The sequence below is a fragment of the Budorcas taxicolor genome, chromosome 16 (assembly GCF_023091745.1).
Source record: "Budorcas taxicolor isolate Tak-1 chromosome 16, Takin1.1, whole genome shotgun sequence".
NCBI classification, from domain to species: domain Eukaryota; kingdom Metazoa; phylum Chordata; class Mammalia; order Artiodactyla; family Bovidae; genus Budorcas; species Budorcas taxicolor.
This window is the reverse complement of record NC_068925.1, coordinates 31,415,245-31,429,900: the sequence shown is the minus strand read 5'-3', so window position 1 is coordinate 31,429,900 and position 14,656 is coordinate 31,415,245. Positions and strand designations below refer to the sequence as shown.

The 14,656-nt window shown below is 35.4% G+C and overlaps 1 protein-coding gene across 1 annotated transcript in view; it reads right to left on the bottom strand.

Moving 5' to 3' along the window:
* The window catches only part of AHCTF1 (AT-hook containing transcription factor 1), a 74,216-nt gene that overhangs the window by 40,710 nt on the left and 18,850 nt on the right, over nucleotides 1-14,656 (bottom strand). Inside the window, exons 10-19 of the mRNA XM_052653496.1 lie at nucleotides 14,444-14,505; nucleotides 13,836-13,964; nucleotides 7,503-7,593; nucleotides 6,353-6,442; nucleotides 5,055-5,195; nucleotides 4,301-4,405; nucleotides 3,341-3,434; nucleotides 1,753-1,876; nucleotides 1,541-1,597; nucleotides 504-650 (exon numbers count right to left, since the gene is read on the bottom strand). Of these exons, the coding sequence (XP_052509456.1) occupies nucleotides 504-650; nucleotides 1,541-1,597; nucleotides 1,753-1,876; nucleotides 3,341-3,434; nucleotides 4,301-4,405; nucleotides 5,055-5,195; nucleotides 6,353-6,442; nucleotides 7,503-7,593; nucleotides 13,836-13,964; nucleotides 14,444-14,505 (1,040 nt within the window). The remainder of the gene's footprint in view (nucleotides 1-503; nucleotides 651-1,540; nucleotides 1,598-1,752; nucleotides 1,877-3,340; nucleotides 3,435-4,300; nucleotides 4,406-5,054; nucleotides 5,196-6,352; nucleotides 6,443-7,502; nucleotides 7,594-13,835; nucleotides 13,965-14,443; nucleotides 14,506-14,656) is intronic.

Genomic DNA, 14,656 nt, shown 5'->3' with positions numbered 1-14,656 from the left:
CTTTGAAAAAAAAAAAGGGCAATATACTAAACCTACGCAAATTAAACTAAAACCAGTTTAAATATATCTGAAAATATCTACTTTACTATATATTTTATTTTAAATAAAAGCCTTATCAAAAGCCTCATACTTTTGAGATCTTGTCAAGTGAATATATAAAATCTTTCCATCACCAATTTCATACATCAATGTCAAATTCTGGCTTCTCTGGTTCACCCAACACACCAAATATATCTGTAACATAAAAATCACTATATTTGCACTACTGGTAATTGTTTGTATGTTTCCTTCTTTAGACAATAAGGCTCTTGGGGTTCTAAACTATTTTATCTTTGTATATTCTTGTTGCCTGAAACGGTGCTTGGTGAAGGTACTGATTAAACTAAATCCTTAAAATACCTCCGGAAGTAGACTATGTCATATCTTTAATATTAAATGTATTTTTCCTGAAATTCTAATAGCTTACAAAAGCTTAACATTCTAAATGAACTATACAGACTTACCTCATAGTCATTATGATCTATCAGCCAAAATCCTTGAATAAGTTTAACCTGGCCCCAAGAAATGGCAAAGGCAGTTGGAAATGATTCAATGGAAGTATCCGTTTTGTTTGGAAAGGAATACATAATATCAAGTAGCAAATAAATAGTCTTAAAAAAAAGAGGATTAAGGACAATAAACAAAAAGAAAAACTCCTACATATATATCTGCAATAGGTAACAATAGAAGATATCAGAAAAAAGGCTTAAGACAGTTTTATTAAATGTCAGTAGAGCCAACCCCACAAACCTTATTCATTCTGTATTAAGTACCACCACAAAGGTACATTGTCCCCTGGAGGAAGAAATGGCAATCCACTCCAGTATTCTTGCCTAGAGAATCCCCACGGACAGAGGAGCCTGGTAGGCTACAGTGCATGGAGTCACACGCGACTGAAGCAACTTAGCACACAGGCACCACAAGGAGATGAACTAAAGCATACTTTCTTCACTGAAGTTAGCAGATTAACAAGTTTAAGAAGCAAAGCCACAGATGAAATTCCAGTTATCCAACAAACCCTGGCAGTTTAAGCAAACACATTATTTATTTCATAAATTATGAATAAAACTATGCATTTTGACTAAGAAATAGACATTAATACAAGAATCTTATTTAAGAGACCACAAGGCCTACCTAGGTAATTTAAGCTAATGCATTAATTAATGCATTCCCATCCAGCACATAAAATCTCATAGAGAATGACCACTTGCTAGCAATGTTCTAGAGCTGTCTTTAACTTCGGGAATGTCTTGGACACATTTGAGTCTGATGAAAGCCAAGAACTGTAACTCTAGAAAAATAAACATAAACATTTTGCACAGTTTCAAGGTTAACGGAAGACCATCTGAATCCAACCAACAGGTCCTGGATTAAGAATCTCTCCTTTAAAACAAATTCAAATGTGAAATTGAGATTGGATTAGATGCATAAGGGTCCTATTACTCTGACATCGTATGATTTTGGTAATATGTGCATTACTTGATAAAATTTTAAAGGATACAACAGAATGCTTGCTTGCTTCAGTAATGTTGTCTAGTAGGTATATGTCAAGTAACGCCTATTAAAAAAAAATTTAGTGCATTTTACATATTCATTCATTTACGTCCCTTGTTTTTCCCAAGCCCATGCCAGGTATGAAAAATCCAATTAAGCATTCCTCCCTCTCCCAGCCCAACTTTTGAGACTAAATGATATCATGTTTTGCAAACCTACATGTAGACTAGTAGGAGGGTATTTTCCTGTGCCTCCTTCATCCCGTTTCCACAACTTCTCTACTCGATCTCCTAACTGAGAAATCATTCCATCAATCATCAAGCAATCAGGGTTCCACTTCCCTCTGCAATAAGGGCAACATTAAGGATATTGAGCATTAGTGCTAATTATTATTATCAAAACAACCAGCACCAAACTCTTAAAAGTAATGATCTCAACTATCAAAGGCAGAAGAAATTTGAGGACAGGATCCCATCATGAGAAATCCGGACATCAAGTAAAGTTAGTCAGATAAACCCTGAAGAAGCCTCAAGTTTGGTTATTAGCCAAGTCAATTAGTGAAGGTCAGGTTCCAGGGGAGAAAGTGGTCTAGTCAGCAAAATGCTGTTTACTTTATACCACCTTGAGCAAACTACCAAAGAGCATGACATCTCAGTAGAGAGAAAGTAAATACTGTAGTTCAAAGCCAAGAAGTTTCACTTTCAGTTTTATCACCTGGACTAGTTTTTAAACCTCATTAATCCCCTCCTAATATATATTATTGAGCACATACAGGTGATAAGCAGATACTGACCTTGTCTGTTTCCTCATCTAATATTAGTAACAAAAATAGCAGTTACTACCTATTGGATGAAATTTTCTTGAATAAGGCATTGAAAGAAGTATCTTGCATATATTTTATTTCATCTTTGTATTTACTTTATATTGACTTTATAATTTGTGACAAATAGGATTAGAAAGTTTATCCAACCTGCTCAAGGACATACACTTAGGAAATAACTGATCTAGAAATTTTAAATATACCTTATAAATTTCCCAAGTCTATGCTCACTATCCTAGATTAGTTATTAGTTATTCTAGTCTAATCCTAGATTAGATTCTGGATCCTCTAACTATGCATAACTTTATACAGGTTTCCAAGTGATTCTGACAACAAACCTGAAATCAGGGTTTGGGAATAATTGCTCTAAATGTTATAATCCACTCCACAATTCTGTCATTCCAACTTGAGGAAGAAGGCTATTTATAATTCCAAGGTAGAGTCATGGCTGTAAAACATTACTCTTTTTTTCTTTTATTACTTTTATATCTTTATTTCAAAGGACCCAACCACATATGTATTTAAGGGGAAAGGGGAGTTTATATTTAAAGAAAACAGAGATAAAGGCAATAAAGAAAAAAATGGATGAAGTGCTGAAATGCAAATGTTAATACAAAGAATGTAAAATAACTAACATGATATTTTCAGCTTTAATTACAGTTGCTTCAAGTCTTCTTCTGAATAAGAATACTCAGGAAAAATGTATACTTAAATTATAGAATCTCCTCCAATAAATCAATCATGTGGTAAACAGATTTAGGAAATAATAAATAGCTATATTCAAATTCTAAAATAAAGATGTAAACAGTAGGTCAAGGCAAACACTACAACTAAAATAGTAATGCTGGTTACAAATTCATATACTTTACTGAGAATTCCACCCCTTTAATCTTTTTTTTATAACATAATGAATTCTACTCTAAGAAAGCTTTGATTGCTCATACAAGTAACTTGTAAATGGTTTTGAAGGCTCTGGATGCACTGTACCTTGATGAGCGCTCACACCTCTGCCGACGACTGGTGTAGTAACTCTGAATTACGGGGTAGTTGTAGCAGAACCTTGACAACTGCACGGTGTCATCTAGATGTTTCGTAAGAGTTGGAAAAAAGCTAGTAATATTTCCAAAATACTTGCCATAAACTTACATAATTGATATTTTACTACAATTTTATGATGTTCTTTAAATTGCAGGCTTCTTAAAGTAATAAAAGAACACTGCACACCGCTTTAGTAACAGATGCATAAATGAGAAAACTGAGTGTCTCAAGAAAGTCTTGTAACAACAGGATGCAGTTAAAGACCCTGGAAAAACTATTTCAGAAAATTATTTTACTCCCTTAGGCACAAATGATAATCTAAAAGTAAGCAAATTCACTATCTGTTCAAGGAAAAATCTAAGAGAATTATGAAAGAATAAGATCAACAGTAATTATGCACAGTGGCAGATACACTTCTAAGTCTGTGAATCCTGGAAATACAAGAAGTTGAAGGTGTTTGTTCTACACAAATGTATTAAAAGTCAAATTCTCTAATTCCTGGTATTAGCATGAATTATTAGATAAAATGGGGTAAGTAATTGATGGCAAAAAGTATTGGTGAATAACCATATTAATAGAACCTTGAAGAGAAAAAGATGGACAAATTAGATTTTAACCTCATACTTCTATGGATCTAAATCATAGCTGGTGATATCACTGAACTCATCTTCAGAAGCCATGTTTTGTCAAATGTTCTTTTTTTTAACCCAGCAAACATGCATGCAACACCTGTCTATCAGGCGTGGGTGAAGCACTGACGGCACAAAGAGAATGCAAGGACAGAAGGCAAGAATGAAAGAAAACACAAGAGAGCTGCAGAAGAAAGGAAACCCCAACAACAGGACAACAGAATTATAAACATTTAAGAAGAGTTTCCATTAATATTTATAGACTAAGGAAATATTTTACCTAAGCCCTCTGGTAAAAGGCCAGAATGAGAGAACCAAAGAACCACTTGTGCATATTGACAGATGAGCTGGGTGACCATATACTTATTGCTTAAATCCGTAAGACCTGTGAAGAGTTGAAATCAGTTGTTTAGTTTTCAGTTTATCAAAAACAAATGAAAAATCAAGGCACTCTATAGTTTTCAAAAACAGTAACTACTTGGTGATTTTAAACAATATGCATGTATTTTTAAACAAATTTAGCTTGAACAAATAATCTCCAAACTGCTAAACTAACTCAATGACTAAAATAGACATTTTAAGTAAATATGCTTCCATATTAGCTATACTCCCATTTAGCTAATTTCAATAATCAGATCTATACATTAAAACTAGTACAGTATCATTAATACAGGCTGTTCAAACCAGGCCTTTATATGAAACTGGCTATTTTGTTTCAATGGAAAACCAGAGGAGAAAAATGAAGACCACCAACTCTATGCATAAAAACTTATATATAAAATCTAAAGTTCTACCACTAATACACTGCCTTAACAATCCTTAAATCCCCAATTTCCCAACCTTATTTAATCATGAACTCATGGTTCATCTAATAACATCCGTAGCTTTTCATTTGGAAAAAAAAAAATCTAGCATTTGAGAAATAATGGCCTCTTTGCCCAATAATCCATCTAACACATAGGAAATGTATTCTGTCCCAAAGTCAAGAAGCAAAAGTCAATGAAACATTCATTTACGTAAGACAAGGAGCACACCTCTCTCAGTGATGTCGTGGGCCTCAGTTGCAAAACAGCTTAAGACTGTACTAAGATTGCTAAGAAGTAAATGGCACTGCTGGAGAGACTGTATAGTTTGTGGATCGATGAAACGACATGAACCATCAAATAACGGTGTACCTTTCAGGAAAAAAAGACAAGATTTGACACACTAAATCTTGACTTAATTAAAATAATAAATGCAAAATATCTCAAATTCGTTTAATCATAGAATTATTCTATACATTATCAGATTTAAAAAGACAAGCTTCAAATGACAAATATCCTCAAGGAATATAGAAAGGACAGCTACAAATTCTATTTTTAAAAAAAGCAGAATGAGGTGAGCAGACAAAAGTGATAAAGATTCAACTTCAGATTTACTAGAAATCAGTACTATGTTGCTGTGTGATTATTATTTTATAAGAACTCTTTGTTCCACCTCTAGTCTTTGAAAAAGTGAGACACTGAAATTAAGATCCAGAGACTTAATACAATATAACTGCATGCTTGCTATAACGTATTGTAGACTTGGCTGTCCTCTCATTTCAAGCTTAAGGCTGAGTTCACAAATGCATTTTTGGACACAATTTAGCGACTAAACAACAACAAAAACACTATACAGAACCCTATATCCTATCAAATTTTGTAGGTTTAAAAAAATCCTCTGCTAAGAATAACTTTTTTTAAGGTCCAATTTGTTCACTCATCAAGACAGAACAGTAATAACAAATGCACATATACTTCTAAATAAACTTAAAATTTACTTTCATGCACAGGGCAATTACATATTACCTTTAATGTTTTTGCACTAGTTGGACATAATGGGTTTTTAATATTCACAGCATTATTTTAAAACTCAAAGTGTACAACAGACTAATAAATAACTTGACATGACTCATGACATGTTAGTAGAAGACAAGAGGTGATTTGAGTTTTTGCCCTACTATTCCGCTTCTTTATATTCCTAAGTATTTCAAATAGAAAATGAATAAAGCTCAGAGGTTAACTGGCATATTCTCTTTACTCCGTCATCAGCATATCTTATAAATTAAATGCCTAACCTTAAAAGATATGATATAATTCTGAAATTTGTTACTGTGAACATGCCTAACATGTTGCCAATTTAAACAATCTGCTGCAAAATCTTGACCAAAAAATAATTTTTTCACTCTAATATAAAACGAAATAGTTTCTGGGACTTCTTCAAAGAGCCTGCAACTTCAAAATAATTAAAAATTTATTGTTATGTACTCAAAACATAAACCAAGACTAGTTTTTTTTTATATAATACTTACACAGTCTGTCAAACTCCTCTTTTGTGAGAACCACTTTATTCCATGTCCATTCAAGAACAAAGCGTAAATTAGCAGCAGAATTTGGTTGTTCTTATTTGTAAATATGAAGGGAAAAATGAAGAATGGTTACTAATTACAAAAAAAAAATAGAAACTTTTCAGTGAAGAAACCTGACAAAAACCACCCTAACCAAGTGAGCGACGTTAACATCAATACTGATGGAGACAAACTGGTTGCATCTGTGCTCAGGGTATCACATGAGGGAGCACGTCCATTTACGTGATGCTGCTATGAAAAATGTAAAATCTAAAACTAATCATGAGGAAATATCAGCAAACACAACCTGAGAGCAGGCTACAAAATAATAGGCCCATATTCTTTCAAAATGTCAATTTCTTCAAAGACAAATGCTTAAGAATTACACAATATTATGAGCGAGTAAAACAACATGAAAACTAAATATAGAACATATTCTGGACGGGATTCTGAATTCCCTCTCCCTAAAAATGTTACAAAGGACATTATTGGGGCAATTAGTGATATTCCAAATAGAATCTACAGATTAGATAATAGCATGTATCAATATTAATTTTCCCATTTTCTAACTCCAAAGTGTTTTGGTAAGTGAATATCCTTGTTCTTAGAAGGAAACATATTGAAATATTTTGAGTAAAGAAGCATGATGCCTTCAACTTATCAAATGGTCAGAATAAAAACAACATGTGTGTGTGAAGTGTTTGTTTGTAAAGAGAGTAATACATACAGCTTGAATCCCCAGAGAACTTTTCTGAGTGAAAAAGAGTCAACCCTAAAAGGTTACATACTGTCGGATTCCATTTATGGACACTTTTGAAATGACAAAATTATAGAAACAGACAATAAATGAATGGGTGCTGGGCATTATGGGGTGGGGGCTAATGGTGGTAAGCATGGCTATCAAAGAGGGAGAAGAGAAGTCCTGCATGTGATATAATACTAGAGACGTGCTACATCTCATCATTCATGGGGGATAAGGGTACACTGTGAATGTCTTATAATTGCATGTGAACCACAATTATCTCAAAATACAGTTAACTTAAGCCCCCCCAACAGTAAATTGACAATTTTAAAACTACAAAGCATTTTCAATTGTTAAAAATCATAATCTTACCTTCTGTTATCCATCTTTTGATACACCCTGTCAAAAGTCCCAGAGAACTTGTCTGGATTGCTGCTGACAATATAGCTTCTAACTGTTCTTCCTAAACCATGTTTTAAAAAAAGAAAAGAAAGGATATGTGATCAGAGACAGAGGTATCAAGTTCTAGCTCACAACACAAAATTTTAAAGGATTAAAAATCATTATGATTCTCCAGGATGGCTATACACAAAAAAAAACAACAAGCACTGGTGATGGTGTAGAAACTCCTCACACACTGCTAGTGGGAATGTTAAAATGAGACAGCCACTTTGGAAAACAGTCTGTAGTTTCTCAAAATCTTAACTATAAAGTGATCATATGACCCAGTGGTTTCACACTTAGGTATACACCCAAGAGAACTGAAAAACAAACACACACAGAAACTGTATATGAAGCATTATTTCTAAAGCCAAAAATGAAAACAACCAAAATGCCCTGAAACTGAAGAATGGATAAATAAAATGTGGTATATCATACAGTGGAATATTACATAGCCATAAAACGGGGTAAAGTTCTGATATGTGCTCCAACATGGATAAATCTTGAAAATATTGTTCTAAGTCAAAGTCAGTCACAAAAGGCCATATATTATTTGATTCTATTTATATAAAATGTCAATGGCAACCCATTCCAGTATTCTTGCCTGGAGAATCTCATAGACAGAGGAGCCTGGCAGGCTACAGTCCATGGGGTTGCAAAGAGTCGGACACAACTGAAGTGACTCATACACACACACACAATATGTCTAGAGCAAATACATCTACAAAGACAGAGTAGATTAGTGGTCACCAAAGACTGGAAGAAAGGAGGAAAAGGAATTGACTGGTTTCAGAGTTTGGAGGGAGGTGATAAAAACATTCTGAAATTGAATGTTGTGATAGTTGCACAACTCTATACTAAAAACCACTGAACTGAATTATAGGAATTAAATCTCAACAAAGTTTTTTTTTATACTTTATTTATACTTTATTTAAGAATCTATGTAAATTTTATTCATTACAACAAATATTTTTTTAAAAAGGAATCACAGGAATAAATAGATGCGTTAAACAGGAATAGAGAGAGCTATAATATGATAAAGATACCCCAAAACTATAGCATGATTCTAAATGGAAATTCAATAGAACAATTTACATTAAAATCAAGGACAAAACAAGGATGTCTGGTAGTGCCATTATTTTTCTATAATTTGTAGAGGTTCCACCAAGTGGTGTAAGAAAATAAAGTAATAAACTGGGGGGAGGGGTGCAGAAAGCCTACATTTGCTGATTACACGCCTTGAAAATCTAAGAGATTCTAATCTAGCCAAGTATTAATAGCATCAAATGAATATACAAAACCCAACTCTATTTCTGAATGAATATGGGGAAAATGGTCTACTCATAAAAAATGCCATAAAACATTTATGGATAAAAAGAGAAACTCACAAGAAAATAACCATTAACTCTTATGACAGATGTAAAAATAAACCCTAAATAAATGGAAAGATACAAATGCCAACTCTCCCCCAAATTAACATGTGAATAAAATGCTCAAAAGACTTCCAACAGGAATACTGGATAAAACCATCTTATAATTAAAAGAGTAAGTGCCAATGAATTTCCAAAAATTATAGATTAAAAAACGAGGCTGCATTTTCAAATATCAAAGCAATATATTAAAATGGTATACAAATGGATAACTAGATTTATGAGACAAGATAAAAACCTGGAAATAGAAGCCAGTTGATACGGACATATAATATCAGATAAAGGCAATATTTCAGTAGCATGAGAAAAAGATATTTTGGGTCCTGTTTCACAAATGATATAACACAGCTAGACTAATTTATTTGACACACAGAAAATGAGTTAGAGTCTTAAAGAAACATTTAGGTGTTAAATTTTAAGCCTGAGTCAGAGCTATAAAATGCATTTGACTATAAAAACATTATTTTGAATGTGGTAAGAGATATCATGAAACAGTGAAGAGCAAACAAAAGGGGTACTATCTGTAAGATTTATGACAGGATAAATATCTACGTATTTTATAAACAGTTTCCATAACAACCCAATTAGAGAAAAAGTAAAGCCTATCAATATGTAATTCACGGAAAAAACCCTGCTAACAAATATATATATGCTATCATTTTTTTATTGCATATGGTGGGATAAAGAGATACAGGAAAGTATACATATCAAAAAGTCCATATACCATCCATACAACTAACAACTAATTACCAACTGGACACTGATGAAACTGGTCCAAGTCTAGATTGAGAATATTTCACAGAAGCCCTGTCTCCTCCTACCTAATCAAAATAAATTTCCATTCACTCCTCCCATCCTCTATGGTAACCACTCTAACATTTTGAAGGAATCTCTTCCTCGCTTTTTTTCCTTCATCTCTACATATCCATTACTAACCAATTCAGCTCAATTTGGTCTATTTCAGGAATAAAGGTTTTAAAAAGATACATGAAAAAAGTCAACAAAATGCCAATATTTGCATGCCTCCACATACTTTAGTCTATTTTCTAAACTGAAATTATTCAAGTTTTATCTATATAAGGGAAGGGAAAGGGAAAGTCGCTCAGTCGTGTCCAACTTTTTGCGACCCCATGGACCGTAGCCTACCAGGCTTCTCAGTCCATGCAATTTTCCAGGCAAGAGTACTGGAGTGGGGTGCCATTGCCTTCTCCAGGGTTTATCTATATAAGTGGAAAGAAACCAAGGGGACGGATTACCAGATTCAAAATAATCACAAAAAGATATTAAACGCTATTTGACTAACATGGCTGAATGGTTGAATTACAGCTAATTTTTGCTCACTCTTTCTTATTTATTTGTATTTGGCTACGGGGTTCTCCGCTGCTGCGTGGGTTTTCCTCTAACTGCCACAAGTGGGGCTGCTCGCTGGTTGCGGTGCTTGGGCTTCTCGTTGCAGAGTACGGGCTCTGGGGTGCATGGACCCCGGCAGCTGTGGCACGCGGGCTCCGCAGTCGCAGTTCCCGGGCTCTAGGCGCAGGCTTCAGCAGCTGCGGAGCACGGGCTCTAGGGTGCACAGACCCTGGTAGCTGTGGCACGCGGGCTCCGCAGTCTCAGCTCCCGGGCTCTAGAGCGCAGGCTTCAGTAGTTGCGGACCACAGGCTTAGCTGCTCCATGGTGTGTGGGATCTTCCTGGGCCAGGGGTCAAACACGTCTCCTGCATCGGCAGGTGGATTCTTATCCACTGCACCACCAGAGTAACCTCTCACTTTTTCTTTTTAAAACTAGATATCATTGCATTTAACTAAGTTTCATGATATAGAATAGGGGGGATCAGTATTAATTCTCTAAAATAAAAAAAATTAGACGGAGACTTAAAGTGCTCCTTAAGGATGATGAACACTAATACTAATTTGGAGCCTGTGGCAGGAAAGGATAATTTCCTGACCAAAGGGTCCTATGAGCAAGGGCCACCAAGACAAAATTTACCTAAGGTTTTTTAATGAACCCAATTCAGAGCTCTGTTTATGTAGAAGACAGCTTATAATCTGTTACTGACTTACTTAACATATGAAAAGAAAAGAACCATCAAACATTTAAGTATAGCCACCAGATCAAAAGGCTTCCCTGGCAGCTCAGATGGTAAATAATCTGCCTGCAATACAAGAGATGCACGTACAGACCCTGGGTTAGGAAGGTCCCCTGGAGTAGGAAATGGCAACCCACTCCAATACCCTTGCCTGGAGAATCCCATGGGCAGAGGAGCCTGGCGGGCTATAGTCCATAGGGTCGCAAAGAATCAGATATGACTGAGCAACTAAGTAACAACCAGATCAAAAAGACTAAACTAATAAAAAATAACTCCAGATAAAACAGGCATAATATAGGGAACTAAATAAAATCTGAAACACAGAGCTAAAAGGTATTTCATCCATAAAATAGAACAGAATACTACCAAAAAAGAATGACCAAAGAGTAAGAGCATGTAAAATTTTAGAACGGGGCTAAATTTTTTTAATCTAAAAAAAAGAAAATTAGATGAAAACATCTCCCAGAAACCAAAATCAGAGGCAAACGATACACAGTTGGAAAGCAAAGATAAGCTAACATAAGACCAACTAAGGATAGTGAATATTTGTCTAAAGGAGTTCTACAAAGAGCAAAACCAAACTGAAATGTTGATATCCAGTCAGTTCCTCATCAACTGCAGATAGGAAACATTTAGGGGTGGGGGAGAGTACAGAAAGTTCCAAAAAAACAAAACTTGAATTTGAGGTGTGCCAGCAACTATTGACATGCCATGTATGTTGTATTAAGTACTTTAATCTGGAGATGATTTAAAGTACATAGGTGGGTGTGCACAGGTTATATGCAAATACCATGCCTTATTATATAAGTTAATTGCTGCTGCTGCTAAATCACTTCAGTCATGTCCGACTCTGTGCGACCCCGTACATGGCAGCCCACCAGGCTCCCTGGTCCCTGGGATTCTCCAGGCAAGAACACTGGAGTGGGTTGCCATTTCCTTCTCCAATGCATGAAAGTGAAAAGGGAAAGTGAGGTTGCTCAGTCATGTCTGACCCTCAGCGACCCCATGGACTGCAGCCTTCCAGGCTCCTCCGTCCATTGGATTTTCCAGGCAAGAGTATTCGAGTGGGGCGCCATTGCCTTCTCCAATAAATTAACTGAGCATCCTTCAATTTTGGCATCTATGGGCGTCCAGGAAACCAATTCCTCATGGGTACCGAGGGTTGACTGAACATGACTACATGGTCAATATTTGCTCAGTACAGTAATACAAAAGGGAGGAGGGAAGAAAGGAAAAAAAAAATCCCGATAATAGATTGACTATTTCTCTTATTTTCATGACATCAGGTATTAGAGTCCAACTGTAGGTGTTAAACCGTCAGCAGCAATATTCACAATTCATCTGATATTTAAAAGGGTCCTTCCCTAACAATTCATTACACTACATATCTGCAATTATTTAAATAACTTAATTCAAACATTATTTGAGGGGAAAGAGTTATTAAAACATTTTCTCTTTCTCCAAGGAAAAATGACCCAGGGTTTGTTTACTTTCAGCAAATACCAAGTTAAAATGTTGAATTACAAGTTGTCACTAGACAACACTGTTTTAAAATGTCTCCTGACTGGTAAAATGTATTGTGACTCTAAAACCTGTGTGGATTTTACAATATTTTTATTTATGTATCCATTGGGAAATTACGCTTGGCTTCCATGACTAAGTCTGACTCCCGTAACTCTCTTGTGTTTTGCAGAAACCTGCAATCTTCACTAACAGGCTTTCATAAGAGCAGTTTTTATAGAGCAGTGGTTCTCAAACCATCAGAAATCACATCAAGGGCTTATTAAAACAACTATGACTTCTACTCATGACATGCCTGATGCATCCATGATGTTTCCTAGCCTATAGTTCAGTCTCGCTCAGTCATGTCCAACTCTTTGTGACCCCATGGACTCACAGCACGCCAGGCTTCCCTGTCGATCAACAACTCCCAGAGCTTGCTCAAACTCAAGTCCATGGAGTCGGTGATGCCATCCAACCATCTCACCCTCTGTCGTCCCCTTCTCCTCCCACCTTCAATCTTTCCCAGCATCAGGATCTTTTCTAATGAGTCAGTTCTTCCCATCAGGTGGCCGAAGTATTAGAGCTTCAGCTTCAGCATCAGTTTTTCTAATGAATATCCAGGACTGATTTCCTTTAGGATTGACTGGTTGGATCTCCTTGCAGTTCAAGGGACTCTCAAGAGTCTTTTCCAACACCACAGTTCAAAAGCATCAATTCTTCGGCGCTCAGCTTTCTTTATAGTCCAACTCTCACATCCATACATGGCTACTGGAAAAACCATAGCTTTGACTAGATGGACCTTTGTCAGTAAAATAATGTCTTTGCTTTTTCATATGCTGTCTACACTGGTCATAGCTTTTCTTCCAAGGAGCAAGAGCCTTTTAAATTCATGGCTGTAGTCGCCATCTGCAGTGATTTTGGAGCCCAAGGAAATAAAGGCTCTCACTGTTTTGTTTCCCCATCTATTTGCCGTGAAGTGATGGGACCAGATGCCATGATCTTCGTTTTTTGAATGTTGAGTTTAAAGTCAGCTTTTTTTTCACTAGCCTATAGACCTGGTGTCAAGTTATACCTATGGGATCCTGCAGGTATGAATTTTAAGCCAAATCCAAGAACCACAGCTACTGACATGCAAAGCTGGCATTACACTACTTAACTTTTTAAGAAATTATCTAATAGATTTTTGTTGTAATAGAGAGCTAATGACATGATCCAAAGAAACAACAAGAGTTTAAAATCTCTCACCTGACTTAAACTGGAAGGTTGAATATCAACAAGTCTTGGTGAGAGAAGGCCAGCCACAAGACATCGATTATAACCATCAGGAATGACTTCATTGAGAGATGGTCCTGATTTCTTTAAAAAAGTCAAAGTCTATAACAGATTGATTAATAAGATATCAGTCACTAATCAACTCAAATAATCAAATTTAAGAATAACTAATAAACCCATTACCCTACTTTACACTTAACAGTATGAAGAAAACTAAAAGGCCCTGAATGAAAATTGTGGAAGACTACATTTCTGTACTTCTTGCAAGGAAAAGAGCTTATAAGTTCTTGAAGTAACCAATGTTTGTCAGTCACAAATACTACTACTGATAATGGTATTTTAAACTGCTTATATATAAGGTAACCCTGTTATCTTCTATAAAGCTGTATAAATACCCTAGTACCTCTTCCTAGAAAGTTGCCGTCAATAATTGATGCTACGAGCCACTATCTCATATACCTAGCAGAAGCTACCTTTTAAGATGAAAGAGTAGTTTATATAAATAACACTAAAGTTTAAATCCATGGTCTGACTTCAGCTCAAGAAGAAACACTCTGTCCAAATTGTTATTTCTTACTCACCTCCTTCTGAAAGCCAGTACAAGTTATATGAACAACTCCTGAGTTTAACAAACAAGTGGCATCTAAAAAAAAAAAGATTTAAAAATATCCACTTACATGTTATATTTGGCATGGTATTAGTTCAACAAAATTTTTCCTAAGAACAGATTACTAGGCAAGGCATGGTATTACTACATACAATAAATTTTAAAATAATCTGTCCCTGTATTTCTA